Below are 22500 nucleotides of genomic sequence, written 5' to 3' on the forward strand. Positions count from 1 at the left end.
GCAGTGCTGCTTGGGTCCAGTGTGACATGAGCTTCAAGCCACCAGCAGATGGCTTATCCATACTTCTGACAGTCTCTCTCTCTCTCTCTCTCTCTCTCTCTCTCTCTCTCTCTCTCTCTCTCTCTCTCTCTCTGCCTACTCTATATTGCTTCAATAACTCGCCTGCCATGCGGCTGACCTGGGTTCGATTCCCGGCCCAGGTCCTTTGTCGACCCCTCCCCGTCTCTCTCCCAATTCGCTTTCTGTCCACCTCTCACACTGTCCTATCAAATAAAGTCGAAAAAGACCTCCCCCCAAAAAAGAAAAAAGAAAATATGAAAATCGTAATATGAACCGAATTGTGATTTGATTGTTTCGTTACAGCCCTACCATCCTAGCCTGGGCGAATAGCCGACTGTTGACTCCGTCAATCAGTCTGGCAAAAGCCATGAGGAATCCGTCTCCGTGGACGATAGGAGATGGTCTGATCTTACTCTATCATTTAAATTAATTGAACTTCCAAACTCAAATTAAAACCCATATTGTGCTTTATTAGCATGCCTGTTATGTTACAGCGCCGCAAAAGCATACAAATAACAAAACGAAAGTGTGAATATAGTTACCTTAACCAATCAGTAACGGAGCTCGCGGGTGAGTTCTACACCACCACTCTCAACTGTTTGCTGATTGGCGAAACACTGAGAGAAACGAGCTTGAGGCTTTTGCCAGACGATGTGCGGAGCCAAAATCTTTGGGTGGAGTACAGAGGATGGCGTCGCGAGGCTACTACCATCCAGCCCTCACTCACTCACTCACTCACTCTGCAATAACTGCAATCACTCCCTAACTTGTGACAAGCAGCAACAGCAATACAGCAACACTACAGCAACAGCCCCTAGTTTAAATGGAGGCAAGAGGAGACACAAGCATGAATAATTCAGAGAGGGGAAACTGGCGATTCATATTCATAAGCAGACACAGTTCAATCATTCAATCAGACCCCTTTTTAAATACAGCAGATTTCCTCAGAGATGTCTCTGTCGTCGGGAGGCCCCACTGACACACACAGGCATTCGCATTAATAAACAAATCACTCACATACAGTCACACACACACTCACACGGAGACACAGACACACACATAGTCATGTATGCATGCGGGCGCACACACACACACACACACACACACACACACACACACACACACACACACACACACACACACACACACACACGCACAAACATGCACACACACACATACACTCTCGCTCTCACTCACTGTCTCTCTCTCTCTCTCTCTCTCTCTCTCTCTCTCTCTCTCTCTCTCTCTCTCTCTCTCTCTCTCTCACACTCTCACACACACACACACACACACACACACACACACACACACACACACACACACACACACACACACACACACACACACACACACACACAGGTGTGCTCCTGTGCGGACACACACACACATACACAGTCACTCCTGCAGGTGGGCTGCCCTCATTCAGTCACTGCGGTGTGTAATGAAGGGAGTGCCTCTGTGCAGTGCTGTGTGTGTACCTGCAGTGACAGACGACCTCTCATCCCCATGTAGCAGGCATCATTCTGCCATAGTAGACACTGCTAACACACACGCAGACGTGTGTTGCATACGCACGCAAGCATGCATGCGTTCTTTCACAGACACAGACACACACGCGGGCACACACACACACACGCAAACATGCACGCAAGCATGCACGCAAGGATGCACGCACACACGCACACGCACACGCACACACACACACACACGCACACACACACACACTCACATACAGAACTCACTGCTGTAGAAGTTTGGTAAAGTTTGGGAAAAATATATAAGCTTGAAGGTGTGGACTGAGGTGTCATGGTTCAACATCTTAGATGTTTGGTTTGTTTGTTCATTTGTTGTCCATTTATTTTTCCCTGAGCATTTATTTTTTGCTGGTAAGCCACCAGGAAAGGGTCACTGAATTTACTGACAGCACTGTCTGTGCAAGCACGCAAACAGCAAACAACAAACAATAACAAAGCAACAAATAAAAGCTTTCTAATGTAAAAATGATAAGAAAAAGAAAAAAGAAAACATATCGCCCGTCCTCGGCATGCCACAAAGCAGCCCTGCTCTCTTTCTCAGTGGTGTGTCATCTGATAAGACAGCCGGCTAGTCCCTGATGGGCCCATAGATTAGTGTGTCTGTCTGCGGAGCAGTGCTGCGTATCCGTGGAGGGGCTGATTTCCTGACTGGCCTATCCACGACGTCTAACCTTGTGCTTTGTACTACACAAACACACGTACACGTGGGTACACACACACTCTCGGATAAACACACGCACGAACACACACAAATACACGCCCACAGGCACGCACCCACACACACACACACACACAGACTCACTTGTGTGTACACAGACACAAACTTGGCAGACGCAAAGTGTGCACATAGGCACAAACACTCTCTCTCTCACACACTCACGCACACACACACACACACACACACACACACACACACACACACACACACACACACACACACACACACACACACACACGCACACGCTCTCTCTCGCACGCACACACACACACACACACACACACAGAGAAAGACTCACTCGTGTTCATACAGACACAAACAGACATAGTGCAACTGTGCTCAAACAAACACACACCTACACGTGTGGATACGTACTGTATATTTGTGATTTCACACAGCATCATATAACGAAAGTACACACACATAGAAACCCAGATGCACAAATACTCAAAGTGTGAAAACACACACACACACACACACACACACACACACACACACACACACACACACACACACACACACACACACACACACACACACACACACAGCAAGAAACAAAAGCCTTGTGCTCTTTGCACCTTCCTTCTTTTTGTTTGTCGTCAAGGGATTGTTGTCACTGGTGGCCATAATAGAAACAGTGTGTGTGTGTGTGTGTGTGTGTGTGTGTGTGTGTGTGTGTGTGTGTGTGTGTGTGTGTGTGTCGCTGGCTTCTCCTGGCTTTTGGCAGAGAGCAGAGTGTGAGAGAGTGTTGTCTTGTCGCCACAGGCGGTCTGTGAGGGCGAAAACATGTCTTCCCAACCCCCCGGGGACTGGCGAAGGATGGAGGGTCAAATGAGACCTGCTGTGTGTGTGTGTATGTGTGTGTGTGTGTCTGTCTGTCTGTCTGTCTGTCTGTCTGTCTGTCTGTCTGTCTGTCTGTCTGTTTGTCTCTCTGTCCCTCTGTCTGTCTATGTGGTTGTCTGTTTGTTTGTCTGTCTGTCTATGTGGTTGTCTGTTTGTTTGTCTGTCTGTCTATGTGGTTGTCTGTTTGTTTGTCTGTTTGTCTCTGTGGTTATCTGTTTGTTTGTTTGTCTGTCTGTCTGCATCTCTGTCTGTATATGTTTGTCTCTTCATCTCTGTCTCTGTGTGTGTGTGTGTGTGTGTGTGTGTGTGTGTGTGTGTGTGTGTGTGTGTGTGTGTGTGTGTGTGTGTGTGTGTGTATGTTTTCTGTTTTCCTGTTGAAATGTCAGGAGCTATGCATGTTTGTCCTCGTGACCGCCAGGTCAGTTAAGGTGTGTGCTGCTGGAGTCTGAGGTCACTTGTCATCTCTCTCTCTCTCTCTCTCTCTCTCTCTCTCTCTCTCTCTCTCTCTCTCTCTCTCTCTCTCTCTCTCTCTCTCTCTCTCTCTCTCTCTCTCTCTCTCTCTTTCTCTCTCTTACACACACACACACACGCACGCGCACACACACACACACACACACACACACACACACACACACACACACACACACACACACACGCACACACACGCACAAACACACACTACCTGTCTTTATCGGTGTATGTCTTTCCTTCCATTTCATGTCTGTCTGACTATTTTATCTATCTCTCTCTGATTCATTCCCTTGAGTTTTTTTCCCTTTTTCTCTTTTTGTCATGTTTCCTCCCCATATCTCTATTCCGGCTTTCACCCCGTCTTTTGTCCTTACCTTCCTTTTTTTCAGAGCACTCTATCTTTATGCGGCTCAGAAACTTTTTCTCTGTGATATCCAAAACACTAAGCAACTTCTAAATCTTTATAAATGTGCGGACAACGGGGCGTTTGCAAGCGTTATTTTTCTAACTGAAAAACAGAATTAAATCCTGTCATTGTTGAATATTATTTAAAAAATGCATATATTACATTTTGGAAGAGAGCCCTTATACAGTATACTACATTCGAGTTTAAGGTAGCATTGATATGCAAGTGTTATTTTTCTCATTTTTTCCTAACCAAATCAAACAAGAAAATAGTGATTTTACTGATTAAGTGGAAAATAAAATAAAACCAAGTCATTGATGAATAGTTTTGAAAATGTAAATATTGTATTTTGGAGAAGAGCCCTTCATATTTCTCTGGAAGTGCACTAACTTCTCTTATCTTCCTCTCGGTTTCTTCTCTCCATTTATTATCCTTCCTTCCCCTCCTGCCCCTCATCCTCCTCTACTACAGCACATTCTCTTATCTTCCTCTGTACCCTCTCTCCCCAATTCTCTCTCTGTTTTCCTCCGCTGTCCCTCCTCCTTCCCATCACTCTTTCCCTCTCTCTCTCTCTCTCTCTCTCTCTCTCTCTCTCTCTCTCTCTCTCTCTCTCTCTCTCTCTCTCTCTCTCTCTCTCTCTCTCTCTCTCTCTCCCCGAAGAGATATCACCTCACCTGGGATGACACGGCCTTTTGTTTCACTCGCGCGGGCGTGTGTGTGTGTGTCCGTGCGTGTGTGCGTGTGAGAGCTTGTGTGCGTGCGTGTGTTTTAATAAGTGGGGACTGCTCCCCTTTTGTTCTCATGCAGCCCTTGACCCCTCTTTGCCCTCTATACCCTCTATCTCTTATTTGCTCATTCAATGTTTGCATTTCCCTTTCATCCTTTGTTTCTCTTACGTGTGTATGCTTTCATTCTTTCATGTTCACTATCTGATTCTCTCCCTCTCTCTTTCATCCACTACTTTCCCCCCACTCTGTCTATTTCTCCTAACGTCTATGTACTTATCTCTGTGCTCCTCCCTCTCTCTGTTTCTGTCTCTGTCTCTGTCTCTGTCTCTGTCTCTGTCTCTCTCTCTCTCTCTCTCTCTCTCTCTCTCTCTCTCTCTCTCTCTCTCTCTCTCTCTCTCTCTCTCTCTCTCTCTCTCTCTCTCCCTCTCTCCAGTATGTGTCTGTATTTATAGTGTGGTTTCTGTGCCCCTGGTGTGCCCGGTGCATAACTAAGTGCAGCAAATGGAGCTCTGCTATGTTTAGGTGGCTGACCTGCCGCATCAGGGGGCACAGGGAGAGAGCAGAGCAGAGCAGCCTGGATGCTGACACTCTGGCATACACACACACACATACAGTACAAACATATACACACACACAAACAAGCACTGGAATGCCCTTGCACACACACGCATGCACGCGCGCGCGCACACACACACACACACACACACACACACACACACACACACACACACACACACACACACACACACACACACACACACACACACACAATACTTCACAGGTGTCTGGAATGTGATACAAACAGCATGGCGTGTATGCCCGCTCTCCCCATGCTCGGCACAATGTGCTGTGAGCCCTTGCTATCCCTTTCACATTCTCACTGCCCTCCAGTCCACAACAATGGTGTCCTATCTTGCTCATCACTTTGCCCCATCATGATGTAAAGGCATTCAGTACACATACTTTCAGCTGAACATGACAGATGGTAAAAAGAGCTTTGCTCAACACTCTGTTTGGATAAAAGCGTCAGATAAGTTTAATGAAATGTCAACATAGCAACATTGCCATTTTTTCCCCCATTACTTTAGATCAGTGTTTCCCAGCCTTTTTTGTGTTGCGTGTCACCAAAGCCTTTTTGTAATACCATGAATACCCCATGAGTAACGCTTGCTCTATATTTCTTCCTCTATCCAAATGTGACTATATTCCAAACATAGTTACACGTATCCTGTGCAGTATGCTGGCATGCCGCTAGTGTGCGTACATGTACCCCTGGTTGGGAACCACTGCTCTAGATGATATGGCATGACAAGCCATTATTGCATAGGGAAATGACACAGTTTGACTCTTAAACACCAGCATTTTAATGCAAGGGCTTCTTGTTGCATTGCTGAATACTGTATGACAGAAGTTGCAGGTTTATATGATAACATTTTATTTTATTTATTTATTTCTTAAAATGTATTTTTATGGGCTTTTTCACCTTTATTTCAGATAGGACAGCGTAGAGCAGTGCTTCTCAAAGTGGGGCAGAAGCCACCCTAGGGGGGCGCGGAGGTATTGGAGGGGGGGCGTGTGAAGTCAGAAGGTTTTACTTTTTTAAAAACTTTTCTGCTTTGCCATTAAGTCGACACATTCACCTTACAATCACAATATATTCATTAATTTATTCACTAATATTTAGAGAACATCATAGACCATATACGTGTAGGCCTATATTAGGCTCTAATAAACTTTACGAAGGCCAATTTATTTGTATTTTCGTAACCATTTTGCTCGAGGGGGGCGCAGACAGACAGGGGGAATAGCACGAAAAGTTTGAGACACACTGCCGTAGAGTGCATGCAAGCCCAAATTTGGGGGGCTTAGCGCGCTGCGCCACAGCGCCTCCGATAACATTTTATTTCTATTGGATTTAAATTATAGTGGATTTATTCATTAGGTACAGTAGAATAACTGGTATGGTGAAATAGCATACGTACAACTGTAAAACATTACATTGTTATTATATAATCCCCACAATGTGTATTATTGTGTATCTACACACCATGGCCTCATTCAACCCATTGCCTCTCTGGAAGAACTTATCACTTTGGCAAAAGGTATTATACCGTAAAACCACTTCATAGGGCATTATGGTCATTTTTGTCATATGATATGCATACACAAATTATATCAAGAAGAGTAATAACATGTACTACAGTTGTGCTTACATATAATTACACCAGTAATTCTGCTGTACCTAATGAATAAGTACACTGTAATCAAAGTCCCCGTATAGTAAAGTGTTAACGGTTGCTTATTGGTACCTCCCCGTGTCTTGCTGTGTTGTTAGTATTTCCATGCAATAGTAGGCTAGCTGTATGAGTCAAATAGATGATAATGCTTTGCACTGAATGGTTGTGTATTTCACAGCTGCAATCACAGCTAATGTAAGTGAAATGTTTTTTTTTTCTCACGGGATTATGTAAAAACATAGTCATTGCTTGTACATCCATTTCCAGGTGTTAATTAGTTTATTTAATTCATACAGGAATGGCAATAGCTGTGGTTGTACCACCTGACACCTGCTACTAAAATATGTCAATGACCTTCAAGCATGGCTAAAAGTGGCAGGGCATTTTCCGTCTGGCTTAGTACAATAGTACGACAATAGTGGGCGTTAGTGCTATGGATTTGGATAAGATAATTTATTTGATGATTATAATGTAATGAGGACATCAAGTGAGCAGTGCTGTAATTTCATTGCTGAAGCAATGAAAGGTGCCTCAGTGGAAGTGAAAGCAATTTCAAAATGTTTTGTATTCAGCGTCAGACATTAGATGACAGAGAGACCCATGGAATTGTACAGTAAGAATCAATAGCAGTTATGCATCATTACATGCACTGGCACCCCTAATACAGAAATGGCATACTATGTACTGTACACATACGCATACGTATACTCGACCATCCGCTCCATGCTATTCTCTGATGTTGTGTGTCAAAAGCATTTTGTGCTTTTAACGGAGACGCAGACATGCAAGCTTGCATGAATGAAAATAACACACTGGGGCCACACACACACACAGACACACACACAGACACACACACACACACACACACACACACACACACACACACACACACACACACACACACACACACACACAGACACACACACACACACACACACACAATCGATTCCCATGAGGCTGTACATTCCGAAATGGTTCAGAGTACACTGGAAATGGAGAGAGTGCATCTCCTGGCGTTACAGTATTCTGTGTTGTGTGTTTTCTAAATAATGCGGAAGCAACGTGGCTACCACACGGCCCCTTGCAGTGCATCATGCATGTGTGTCATGACCTTGCCCACTCAACCTCCCTTATCTCTTCACCACTTCTTCAACTCTCTCTCTCTCTCTCTCTCTCTCTCTCTCTCTCTCTCTCTCTCTCTCTCTCTCTCTCTCTCTGTGTCTCTCTCTCTCTCTCTCTCTCTCTCTCTCTCTCTCTCCTTCTCTGTCTTGCTGTCTCTATCTCTCTCTGTTTATACCTTGCTGTCTCTATCCCACATCCCTCGCTTTGTCCCCCTCTACCTGAGCATTTCTTTGCCTTTCTATTCACTGGAATGCCTCTCCACTGTTCATTGTGCTGTCATAGATGCTTTCCATTGACTACCTGTTTCACCTTTAGTCAGTCTGCACGGCATGTTTACACACCTCAGTGTAGGAGGGATTCAATGTTTATCTTCTCCTACCTCTGCCTTTCTATACACGGCAGGTTTTCACCGTAGACTGTATTGAAAGAGAACTTGACTGCTGTGATGTCATGCACAGACTGCCTGACAGAGCGGATGTGGCTTCACGTGCATTGTAGGTTCTGGCCGCTGCCATCTGCGCCAGTTCATTAGATTATTGTTATTATACCAATGCAATTCATCTGAGGATTAAGCGAATGCATTCCAAAACAAATCACCCTTCTCAGATTTATCACAGACCTGATAAATACTGAAACACACCAAAGCCTATTTTTGGACCTGTAAAAAAACATTTAGTTTTGCTGATACGTTGGATGTAGCCTGTTGGTGCAGATGGGATTGCTGGAAATGCTACATGCTGTTTGCTGAAAAAAGTCAACTAAGCTTATATCATAACAACATTGCTATCACGTTAGTTTCAGTAACCGACTTTACTGTACTGGTAATCTCCATTGCCAGTTACTTTACAGCAGTAACAAAAAGCTTTAGAAAGAGGCCCTGCATGAAAGGGCTGCTGTACGTTGTTCACTTGCAGCCAGGCCCGGATGAACATTCAGTTAGACCTCATTGTTTATAGCCTGGATTGTTGTCATCTCTCTCTCTCTCTCTCTCTCTCTCTCTCTCTCTCTCTCTCTCTCTCTCTCTCTCTCTCTCTCTCTCTCTCTCTCTCTCTCTCTCTCTCACTCTCTCTGCCTAAGGTGCCTAAAGCTGGTCACACTCATAAACAGTTGCAGTGTTAAAAGCGCTGTAGGCTACATGGTCTGATGTCCACTTTGATCCGACAACAGAAAACTGCTTGCCATTTTCTGGTGCCATGCAAACAGAGCAGAGCTTGGTCATTTATCAGTGTTACCAGCCAGAGATACACCAACATAATGTGCTCATGTCATATTTACTACAAAGACATTGAGATTAGCCAACATCTTCACGCACAGATTGATAGATAAGAGATCAAAGATATACAAGTAACTGTACACAACAAACAGGACAGGTGCAGGACACACAAGATGATATCCAAGGGAAAGTATAATGTCTGCAACAGCTTAAACTCTAAGTTGTCATGAAATGCGTTGGCCTTATTGGGTCATCTTAAAGCAGATGGTTGTAATTTGGACAGGCGCACATCTATAACCACATAAGTATTTTTTAAGCAAATGGTGATGAATCCTTTGCCTAAAAACAAGGCCGACAGGCGGACAACAGATGCGTCCCTCTATGCCAGTTCCAACTATGCCATTTCCCCCCCCAAACGCCCCCCTGGCCTCCTCTGTCAACGCCCCCCGAGGATGTACTTTTTGTTTATTGGTCATCATGGACACTCCAAATATTGTGGCAGGCAGCAAGGCAGCAAAATGGCGAGACATGGCTTTATTTTTTTGCAGTTTAGGGTATAATAAGCTTATCATCATTCTTGGATTTGGAAAAGAACCATAGGCTATGATTTGAAATTTCACATAGCCTAGATGAAGTGAACATTACAAATTACCAGACATTTATTAGGCCTAACAACCTTTAGTATCACGCCATTTCAGCAGTATGTGCATGTGGGAAAGAATCTAAACATCGACAAATAATAAATAAATAAAACCGTTTGGGTGAATCATGCGCTTATGGACTTTTTTTTCAATACCAGCTTCACCGTCAAGGCACAAAGCAGTGAAACTCAATTACCCAGAATGCTGCACGTGAGCTCTCTACCCGCCGAGTGATTCTGGAAAACAAACATGGCGGCAACTCGCTTTACTACCTTAATAATGTGTCAATCCGACGCTAGATTTCTTAACTGATGAAAATCGAAGGCAGAAATCAACATTGTAGTGTCTAAATATGAGGTCGATTGGTCTATTTGTGGCGTACATCACGATCGGCTGAGTTGTTGGCCTCACGTTTGTCAGTTAGCCTGTGGCTAGGCTACTTTGGAAAGGCTATGCTTGCACGCATTCGCTCCGGTCCAAAATGGCAAGTCTGCCGCCCTGTGGCCACAGGAAGGAACAATTTAAAGAAAGCGTTTCAGACACAAAAGCGTTTCAGACACAATTGAAGGCGGACGGACGGACGGACGGACGGACGGACGGACGGACAGACCCTCTTATAGAGATGCTGGGACGCATCTAAAAACAAGGACCGTTCCGATCTGCAAGTTCTTTCGTCACATAATGCCGTGGCAAGGTTGGCAGATCTATCAACACAACTCAAACAGAAATGTTTGGAAAAGTTCTTATCCTCTAAAATCTTGAGCTTCAGTCTTTAGTAAGTCTGTCTTAATCTGCACAGACTTTGATTTTGGGGGAATTTGCCTTTGAAGGGATTGTCGACATTGGCGGGAGACGGTGTTCATGCAAGTCTGAGGAATAAAAGAGTTTTTGCAGACCATCTGCTCACCGTGTTTTTTCTGCACTTTTCTTGTCCTTTTCACATGTCAACCTGCTTCTAAGATTTACTGTGTTTCTGGCACTGAGAACTGTGCTGAAAAAGGCTAAAAGAGACAGACAACTAGAGCTGGGTAATTTTCCGTCACGAAAAACATTTCAGATTTGTTTTTCATAAAAACTTGATCGACGACTCAAATCAATTCCCACACACCCATTTCATGATTTTTTTTTTTGGGGGGGGCTTTTCCAACTTAATTTCAGATAGGACAGTGAAGAGCGACAGGAATCGACTGTGGAGAGAGAGACGGAGTACTGGCAAATGACCCAGGCCGGATTCGAATCCTGGGTGCAACCCTTGGGCATGCAAGCCCAAATGTGGGGAGCTTAGCATGCTGCGCCACAGCGCCCCCCTACACACCCATTTAAAACACAAAAAAACTGCTCCCTGCAAAACAGACTATCAACCACACATAGTTTGGTAAAGAGTGCCTCAACAAACTTTGAATAGTAGCATAGTCTGCATTCATTGTAAATGAATTCATGAAGTGAGTGTGCACTGTGTAATTTGCATCCAAATTAAGCTGTATGGGACAGGGGGTAAAAAAAGAATAATTCTCAATTTCCAGGAAAAAAAAAACTTGATTCACATTTAAAACCCATTTTTTGCCCTGGCCACCTAATGGCATCTTTGGGAAATGTGTCTGCAGTGCACTCTGTACGTATGGTACACAGTCTATTCAGGGAAATAGAGTAGGGCAGGGTATGGTGTTTCAGAAATGAGTTTTGATGTTTATCATCCAGACTAAAGTTTGTTTAAACTAATAGCTATTTAAGTACAGCAACGTCTGACTCCTCTGTTCCGCCTTGCAGCTTCAGAATTTTCTGTGTCACTGCTGCCTTATATTACCCTTGACACTCGCCATCAGTCTCCCCTTCTCTCTCTCTCTCTCTCTCTCTCTCTCTCTCTCTCTCTCTCTCTCTCTCTCTCTCTCTCTCTCTCTCTCTCTCTCTCTGTCTGTCACGCACACGCACACTCACACACACACACACACACACACACACACACACACACACACGCACGCACGCACGCACACACACACACACACACACACGCACAGACTTGCTTACTGTATCCTTCGTCCAACCCCCCCTCTCTCACTGTACTGTATCGCTGTCTCCTTGGTCTGTGTCTCTCCCTGGTCTCTCTCCTCTCGTCTGCTCCTCTCCCTGGTGTCCCTGGTTCATGGGGTGAGAGCAGGTGGATCTCCCACAGGTGCTCTGCTCCCCTGGGTACCCCGCTGCTGCTGCTGTGCCTCTCTCTGCTCTCTTCCTTCTGCCTCAGAGGAGCGCACCACAACGCACTGACAGACTCAGCAGAGCCCAGCGGCAGCTCTCTCTCTCTCTCTCTCTCTCTCTCTCTCTCTCTCTCTCTCTCTCTCTCTCTCTCTCTCTCTCTCTCTCTCTCTCCTCCGCCCTGTCCTGCATCTCCACCCAAAGGAAAAACAACATATTGAAAAGAACACACATACAGACTTACGCACACACATGGCCACATACATGCGCGCACATACTGTAGACACAGAGACACACTCACATGCATACCCACACTCACACATCTACACATGTACATTAGCACATGCATGCACGCACATACGTACACACACACACACACACACACACACACACACACACACACACACACACACACACACACACACACACACACACACACACACACACACACACACACACACACACACACACACACACACAGAGCGAGGACCACAGGGGTTGTGTGTGCCAGACAGCAGTCTTTATTATTTCTTTCTTTCTTTTTTTCCCCTCACCACCTCCTGGTGTCTGGGCTTGGTTCCGGCCCGACCCACTTTGGGCTCCCAGTTGGTTTCTAAAGGTGTTAGTACAGCCAGAGGACTTGAAGGAAGAGGGAGAGAGGGAGGGAGAGGTGTGTGTGCAGGTGTCAGCACAGCATGGAATTGTGGGATAGTTGGAGGTTGAAAAAATAATATGCCGCTAGCGATGCCGTAAGGTGCCACTGTGTTTCAGTGTCAATGCGTTTCACCTGATTTGCACACGTAATTTCAGTTCAAAAGGTTTTTTTTTGCCTTGACATTTTGCCATGCTGCTGAATAGTTGACATTGTTGAGAAAAAAATGTCATTATTGTTGAACACGATTCCCAGACACCCCCACCCCCTTCACCATACACACACACACACACACACACACACACACACACACACACACACACACACACACACACACACACACACACACACACACACGCACACACACGCACACACACACACATGCACACGCACAAACACACCTAGTGAATTCCCCTCCACCCCCCACCCTGTTGCCCCCTCCAGCTTTGATGTTACAGGGGTTCTCCTGGGCTTTAAGTCTTAACAAGACCAAAGTCAGTGTGGGGAACGCCTGACTAAATATAACTCCACTTGACAGGAGTCTGAAAGAGTGGATACCCTTGTTACTTTGAAGAATTCCAATTACTGTCACTGTTTTGGATGTGAAAGTGTCTGTGTGAGTGTGTTTGCGTGCGCGCCTGTGTGTGTGTGTGCGTGTGTGTGCGTGTGTGTGTGTGTGTGTGCGTCTGTCTGTCTGTCTGTCTGTCTGTACACGCACGTGTGTAAGCATGTGTGTGAGTGTAAGTGTGGGTAAGCTTACAGAGATTGTGTGTGTGTGTGTGTGTGTGTGTGTGTGTGTGTGTGTGTGTGTGTGTGTGTGTGTGTGTGTGTGTGAGTGCCTGCGCGCCTGCCTGCGCGCTTGTGTGCGTGCGTGTGTGCGTGCGTCTATGTGTTGTGTGTGTGCACGCATGTGTGTGAATGTTAATCCACGCACAATGCGGCTCAAGCCTCCTAGACATCTGTGTGTGTAATTAGTGATTATTTGGAGTAGCTTGTCGTGCACAGGAACCGAAGAATGAAAGCTCTCCCCCAGGGCCATGGATGGGGATGGGGGATTGCTCTTTCCTCCAGTCCCCTCACATTATCCCAGGTGAAACCCCTCCTGTCATGGGACCTTAGCCGACATGGACTGCACTCTTCTCCTTTTCATGGGATTTTGGCCCCAAGGGCTTTTCAATTACGTTTTGCCTCGAGGTGGCTTTTTAAGAATTTATGGATGGATGGATGGATGGACGGATAGGTGCATGGATGGGAGAATGTGTGCGGATAGATGGAGGGATTGATGATGGATGGATTTTTGGATGGATTTGATTTATGGATTTTTAACCACTATACTTGAGTGGTTGAACCACTTGCCGTCTCCCATCCCACCCCTCCATCCTGGTTCCACCATACACTTCCCAGTAGCGCTAGGTAATGTATCAAAAAGAACGATGATGTGTAAATAAATAGTTTTAAATATTTGTCAAATCATCTGAAATATATATATTATTATCACAATTTCTTTTTCTTCTTTCTTTTTCTTTTGCTTCATTTACATCATTTGAAAACTAAATTGAACCCTATCTTTCGAAGCACCAACATACAGTAAGCTTAATTTACCTTGTACGCAGGTTCTGTTTCCTGTCACTTTGCCTAAATCCAGAGCACCATCACACTGGCATTCAGGTGACAGATTAAATGTGTCCAAGGTTGATCATTATTACTGTAAATGACCCTGAGTTTTATGATAATCTCGACTTGTGTTCCATTATATACCGTGATCAGCCAGCCACTTACTACTGACTAGACCTGGTTCTCACTGAGCTTACAATTTTCACAGTGTCTTGGTCCATACAGTACACCTGTGATTCTCAAACATTTTGTACTGGGACCCCTTTTTTGGACCCAAGATATTTTTTTCTCCCTTCATATTGTTAAACCTTACTCTAAATGTACAATTCATATGAAAAGTAAATACACCAATCAATACCAGTGAATACCAGTAGTAAACAATTTATGAAATGGTTCTATTTTATGAAAGTATATACTGAAGGTTTTATGCAAATAGTCCCTTCTCTCCGCAGTACCTGTAGTACCTTTGCAACCCCCACTAGGGGACCCAAACCCCAGTTTGGGAGCCACTGCAGTACAGTACAGTAGATGGCCAAGGATACACCACCCTTTATACAAGCGACCCAATCTAGATTCAATTACAGGTCAGCCAGAGGGGGCAATTTATAACCAAACACTGAGGGAGGAGGGAGGGCTTGTTGGGGGTGGGGGGTTCAGAGGATGGACGAGGTGGTGCCACAGTTAGCAATCAACAGTTAACCCTTATTGACCCCTATATCAGCAAACTGCCCAGGAGAAAACCACAGGCAACGAATAACAATTCACGCTGCAGTACAGTTAGATCCCCACACCAGATAGACTGGCCACTGAATGCATGTCTTTTCTTTTTTTGGTAATAGCGATGTGCATGCTGGTGATTTTCAGTTTTTTTCTTTTCTGATTTTCTGCTGCTGGAAATGAATGAAATGGTGTGATGGGAAGAGGCTTTGTTAATTTGCTACTTCAAATCGCATTGCAAATTAAACAAATTAATTAGGGCATTTTTGCCAATCCACATTATTACATTGGTTTTCTGTGTGTGTGTGTGTGTGTGTGTGTGTGTGTGTGTGTGTGTGTGTGTGTGTGTGTGTGTGTGTGTGTGTGTGTGTGTGCGTGTGCGTGTGCGCGTGTGTGTGTTGCGTGTGTGTGTTGGTTGTGTGTGTGTGCGCGTGTGCGCTTGTGTGTGTGTGCTCATGTGTGTGTGTGAGTGAGTGTGTTGAATTTTCTGATCCTGCGGAGGTTATTCAAAGCACCACAGCAAACAGCTGTGCGGGTAAAACCAAACAGTATTAGCATATTTCTCATCTGTAGCTCTCCTTGAAATAAATCTACTGTTTCTACCAGGAGTGCAAACGCATTAATGCATTTCAATATTGAACAATCAGAAAAAACAATGTTCAGCTGGTTTCGTAGCCATTACGTTTCATAGATGAGTTCCACTTGTCTGCTGAATCATGGGAAATGCAAACAGCCTCTGGGTGTCTGAAGGGAGTGAAGAACATGATTCGAGTGACACCTTTAATTTGGAGGGAATGCTGGAGGGCTGCAAGTAGGTTGTAAATCGTAATGGGCCTTTAAAGGCCGCCCTCGTGCATCCCCCGATACTGCCTTTTTCATTGGCTCTCTTCAGGGCATCCACTTTTCTTACGCAGTCAGCATTATTTTCCTTCTTTGTTCTGTTACAGATAGCATTGCAATTCTCTGTGTTTTTGTGCAGTGTTTGGCAGTGATGTCTGTCTCTCTGGTGTGTAGCCTGATTTGACTACTGGCAGGAAGGCGGAAAAAAAACATGGATGGATGGGATTGCAGCGCCATGTTTAATTTACAGAAATGCTAAAAGGTTGCGCTTGCCCTGATCCTCTAGCAGCTTTTCAACAGTATCCCGTTTTCACCGATTTGTGAGCCTGGTACAGCAGGGGGTGCAGGTCCAGTGTATCAAAACAAAGCAATCCAATTAGTTACACACGCAAGCGTGCTACAGTACATAAAACAGAGCATTTACATTTGTGTACAAACGTGTGTTTCTTTCCAAATTCCGGTAGGCTTTACTCATCTCCTCATGCACTCCTGCAATAAACCATTTCCACATTTGTCAATCCCGGTCTGAAACCCAGTTATATATTTTGTTCTACACTGACTGGATTTCTTTAATTAGCTGATCCACCTCTCCAGGATTCTCTCCACTCATTAGGATCAACTCGTTCAGAAAATTACTTCATGAAATATGTCAGAAACACTGGGGATGACACCTCTGACTTTTGTCTCATCGGTGCTGAAATATTCACGTCTTCATTTCCATGTGTCCATCTGCTTCTTCTTGGCATGTGGGTGCGGGTTTCATGAGGACCTCAAAGTACTTCTGCAAAACAACATAGAATATGAAGTAGTTCATCTGTGTCCAAATATTCATGTCTTCTGCCATTCCTCCCAATTCTCGGAGTGTTCCAGTCAGTTCTACTGTGCAGACTGGGATCATAAAAAGGTGCATTATTTTCACACTAGTACATTTTCTTTTTCAATCATGGGTGGTAACGCCTCAGCCAGCACCTTTAGTTTTGCCAACAACAGTGAAACAAACAAGGAAAAAGGCAAAATTGTGTCCAGAACAAAACCACCCCTAACCCTAACATGTCATCGGGCATTGTAGAGCACGAGGAAGCATGCAAAAGCATTGTGCATACAAGTGGAGATTTAAATTCGTTGCTTAGGTCTGTGTTCTGTGCATTCTCCTCAGGTTCTACTGGCCAGCCATCATGTGATGGTGATTTCATGATCATGTGTGTTCTGCATTCTGTGTTTACCCCATGTGGTTATCTTCACTGAAGGTCCTATTAGTCTATGTTAGCCTAATGTTGGTTCTCAGTTTTCCTCCCTGCGGGTTCTACTAGGACCTGACTATGCCACTGCTGAAGATGGTTCTGTGTTCTGTGTTCTTAATGTTGGTTCTCGGTTCTCCTCGCCGCAGGTTCTACTGGGACTTGACCATGCTGCTGCTGATGGTGGGCAACCTGATCATCATTCCGGTGGGCATCACGTTCTTCAAAGACGAGCACACGCCGCCCTGGATCGTCTTCAACGTGGTCTCGGACACCTTCTTCCTCATGGACCTAGTTCTCAACTTCCGTACGGGCATTGTCAAGGAGGACAACACAGAGATCATCCTGGACCCGCAGCAGATCAAGATCAAATACCTGCGCAGCTGGTTCGTGGTGGACTTCATCTCCTCCATCCCCGTCGACTACATCTTCCTCATTGTGGAGACGCGCATCGACTCCGACTTCTACAAGACGGCCAGGGCATTGCGCATCGTGCGGTTCACTAAGATCCTGAGCTTGCTGAGGCTACTGCGGCTGTCCCGCCTCATACGCTACATCCACCAATGGGAGGAGGTAAGAGGTTTTGTTGGCTACTCTCTCTGGTGTGGTGATATTGGGTAGACTGTCATCATGTTAGGCTATCTATAGAGGTGCCCCATTGCCATAGGATCCCGCTGTGAAAAATGGCAACGAAATGTATTCATATTATGATCGAACATGGCCCGTCTTGCGGTTTTGCACAGCCTTCACAAGTTTCCGGATATAGCATTTGTTTCCATATGTTCAGAATTGAAAAAAACAATGTTTTTGTGCAATTTTAAAGCACAGTATTTCTACGGACTGTGTAATTACTTGACTTCAAATGATAACTTGTGTCAAGGCAATAGCAGCACAGCCAATTTTGTAGAATAAGTACACGTAACCTAGCTATGCGTATGGCAGACATGGGTTTACCCGGAACCTTTGAGGCTTGCATAAAACCATGTGACCAGAGATCAAAGCATAGGGTAACTCACTCTCATATAGAGGTTTCGTTGGCTACTCTCCGATTGGTTGTGTGGTGATGTTGGGATAGGGCCCAACTTGTAACCTGAACATTTGATGTTGTTTATTTGTCCTTGGCGGCTGTCTAGTGTAAGAAAAGCTGCTTAAATACAAAATTGTATAAAATGTGCACTATACAATTATTCAGAAATTATAATATTCCCAAAGCAATCCAATGCAATAAGTTACATCCACCAATGGCAGGAGGTAAGATTTGTGTTTGTTTGTAGGCTACTTTCTGATTGGATGGTGATGTGGAGGTTGGGTCCAACTTACAACATCAACATTATGTATTTTCCCTGGTGATCATTTAGTATAAAAGTAAAATGTAAGTGGTATAAAATAAAATATCCACTCCACAGTGATTCAGAAATAACATCAGCAAAACAATCCAATGATTTTCAAGAAATCACTTAAAAGTGATTTGCTGATGTGTGGTGTTAATATAGGATATGACATCCATAAGCTGTGACGTCTGACCCGGACTAACCCTGTCTGCCAAAGCCAGACACTACTGTAACCCCGATAAAAGCACCAGCCCGTATAAGCCTTTAATGCATGCTGTTAGGAATACGAGAGGAACAGGGGAGGTCACTGTGCCATAAATTCTGTAGGTGTGCCCAGACTGTGCTCCATTCTGCCTATCCTCCCCCTGATACGGTTCACTGTGTCTACCTAAGAGATTTATTTTGGTTAGCGGTGCAGTGCATGGATTTTGTCAGCAAAAAAATCTGCACCAAAAGGAGAGGGATTGGAGGAATTACTTACTGTGCTTCAGCCAGATATATTACAGTAAGCTGTGAATTTTACTGACCATACTCCCGGTATTTGCTGGTCTGCTCTTAGTTTTTGTCTGGCATTTGACAGGCCTTACTATGCACTCTGGAAGCTTGATTACTTTAAATAGTAGCATTTTTGGATAGCATGGATTTTTGTCAGCAAAAATATGCACCAAAGAGATCCAAATAAATTGGAAGCTACACTGTCCTACATCCAGATATATTACTGTAAGTTGTAAAGTTTCCAAACCATACTTCCAGGTTAGGCTGGTCTGCTCTTAGATTTTGTCTGGAACTGCTCTTAGATTTTGTCTGGAACTGCCCTTACTAGGCACTTAAGGAGCTTATGTGCTTAAATAATAATAACATTTGCATTACATTTTGTCGGATACATTATATGTACTGCACAACCATTCTTATTTATTTTAGAAAAAAACCCCATTTGTAATCATGTGCTGCTAGCTCTGCTCTAACATTGCTTAGTGTATTCACATACACTTGGTTCATTTGCCTTATGCATTCATTTTTATTATTATAGTTTGACAGCTGGCGTGAAAGAGAAACACAAAGGGCCTATAGGGTAAACAACGAGACGGCGTGTGGAGACTGCAAACAGAGGGCTGCATCAGCTTCGCCCCATGCAGTAAATGAAGCTGTTCCTTTGGGGCTTATCTGGCCGTGCGACACAGGGAGAGAGTTTAGCTTCTGGTATCGGGTGGAGAGCAGAGGGGCCAGGTGGACGCTGGGAAACGTTCCCAGTGTCAGCGGGTCCCAGGGGGAAACGTTATTATTTTGCAGTTTGCCACTGTGCGTATCGACATCCCACCTCGCCCCACCTCCCTTCCTCTCCTGTCCCCAGCGTCACTTTCTGCGCCAATTTGTATAAAGTGGGGAGCGATTTAGAGATAAAAAAATTAGACATGATTATAATTGTGGTAATAGCGACAAAACATGCAGTAAATTGAACACCTGAGCCCCAACATCACCCTCTCCTCCATCCATCCCCAAACCCCTCCACATCTTCTCATGCCCTTTCTCCTTCCCTCCCCATAAAGTTCCATGAAGTGAAAGTTTTTGAGTGCTGCAGTGGGAGTCTCCACACCGCAGGGTCCCCACACCTCCTGCCATATGCCATCATGGCCCTCGGCCCCCCTCTTACCTCTCCTCTCCTCTCTATCCCTGCTACCATCTTCTCTCCCTCCCTCCCTCCCTCTTTGCTTCCTCCTCCTACCTCCCCAGTCGCCAGTTCCAGGTGGGCGCATCCAGGTCCCTGCAGCCTGGGTGCGCTGCAAATGCAGTCATGCAGGTTGGGCCCCAGCGAAGCGAGCGCTCTCCCCACTGAGCCCTGTGCTATTTCCTGCCCAGCAGGAGGCTGCCACGCTTCAGCTCCTAGTGGGAGGAGGAGACGGGGCAGTCAGGGGGCTGGGGGAGGAGGAGGGGAGTGGTCGAGAGATGGGGAGATGGAGGGGCTGAGAGAGGAGGAAAGGAGGGATGGGGAGATGGAGGAGCAGAGAGATGGGGCAATGGAGGAGTTGAGTGCAAAGGTGGAGAGATGAGGGAGACGGAGGGCAGCTGCTTTTGCTGATAGAATTAGATAAGTTCTAGTCTGGATGTTCAAAAGTAGAGGTGGTCCCTTGTGCTCTCTCCAAACTATCACAGCAGGATGCAGAACATATTTGTTGCAGGGCGGGGGAGGTGAATAAGCCGTCTGTACCACATTTGTACGGGCAATAGTGAAAACACCCAGTGCTAAACATTGGACAGCTGGAGATACAGTGCTGTGGAGCCATTTTGAAATAGTGCTCAGTTGGCCCTGTATTGCTGTTTTGTGGGGTTGTCGGCGCTGCCTGTGCGTTTCCTGGAGAGCGAGCTGACATGTGAACCATGTGTCAGGCAGACAGGCACGAGAGTCAAGCCACCGTGACTCATGTACAAACGATATTTGCATCATGTGGAAAGATGGCAGCATGTTTTTTTGATACACAGGCGATGCAGGAAGATTCTTTTCGTAATGTCACTCAAGTCATGTCATGACACTTGGAAGAAAAACAGACAAGGATGGTGGTGGTGTAGAGCAGAGATGGCTGCATGATTTTCAATACACAGGCAATGCTGCCGGATTCTGTTTCAATGTCACTCATGTCATGTGTCATAACACCCCTTGAAAAAAAACCATACAAGTATGGAGGTATAGTAGAGCAAGGATAGCAGCATGATTTTTGATACTTGGTGGATGCAGGACGATTTGTCTCTTAATGTCACACAAATCATGTTATGAGATCCCCTGAAAGCAAAACAAAACAGGCAAGGATGGTGGTTGTGTAGAGCAAAGATGGCAGCATGATTTCTGGTGCACCGTCAAGGCAGGAGGATTCTTTTCATATTGACACTCACATCTTCTAATGACACCCCCTGAAAAAAAAACAGACAAGGATGGTAACATGGCATCATGACAGAGCGTAAAGATGACACACTGATTTGAACGAACTATCGTGTGTCCAATGCGCCTTTCCAAGTTCAGGCATGCTCCACAACGCCCTGTGACAGGTTTGGTTTAGGGATGGTTTTGGTCTGGGCACAATTTCGTAAGAGATTTGCCAGACCCTTGCATATTTCACTGTTCTTGGCAAAAGTACAGCAGCAGAAACATTGCTTTGATGACAGGCACTGTTGGGAAAGTTACTCAAAAACTGTAATGCACTACTTATTACATGTTACTGTCATTTAAAAGTAATGCCTTACATTACTTACAACATTACTTTTTTTAAAAGTAAGGCATTACACTACTTTTGCATTACTTTTAGTTACTTTAGCCAAAATGACTGGAAATAAGGATTTGGCAATCTACAGTGCAAATCTATGAGGTGGCGTGACTTTCACCTGCCATCCACAAGTCGTTTTGGAAGCTTGCAGACTGAAAACCAACATTTTCAGGAATTGTGTCTTACCCACATACAATATTGATTCACCAATACAATGATTAATCCTTTCTCTTCTTACCACACAGGCTCTGTTGCACTTGGCTGAAACATAAAGCCACCTCACTGCACTACGAGTTTGAAAATTATTATTGATAAAAGAGCAGATGCATGCATTGCTACAGTAGGACCCTTTTGAATATTAATTATATAGCCTACAGCACACCGGGGAAAACGTCTTATCAATGAACGAAATTATAGGCGAAAAAAATAGGCTACCAGCCAGTCAGTTTGCAAGCTCGTGGCTCGCCTGAATCATGTGACTTCGTGCGGAGATCAGTTTTGTCACTCACTCACAACTCTAGAACTATTATTCTTTACGCGCGCTCAGTCAGCACTGCGGCCAGCATACTTTGCGCAAACAGCTAGTTCTATTCATGCAACTATTGCGCTGGAATTTACAGTGATAGGCTACAGAGTGATGCAACGACAGCAAGCATTTTCAATTTCACTACTTTGACAGGCGAACGTATA

At 44.9% G+C, this 22500-nt stretch overlaps 1 protein-coding gene across 1 annotated transcript in view; it reads left to right on the forward strand.

Annotated features, from left to right (window-relative positions):
- Positions 1–22500, forward strand: part of hcn4 (hyperpolarization activated cyclic nucleotide-gated potassium channel 4) — a 163496-nt gene that overhangs the window by 26758 nt on the left and 114238 nt on the right. The window contains exon 2 of the mRNA XM_063188289.1: positions 17375–17798. Within this exon, the coding sequence (XP_063044359.1) occupies positions 17375–17798 (424 nt within the window). The remainder of the gene's footprint in view (positions 1–17374; positions 17799–22500) is intronic.

This window comes from Engraulis encrasicolus, chromosome 22 (genome assembly GCF_034702125.1).
Source record: "Engraulis encrasicolus isolate BLACKSEA-1 chromosome 22, IST_EnEncr_1.0, whole genome shotgun sequence".
In the NCBI taxonomy this organism is placed as follows: domain Eukaryota; kingdom Metazoa; phylum Chordata; class Actinopteri; order Clupeiformes; family Engraulidae; genus Engraulis; species Engraulis encrasicolus.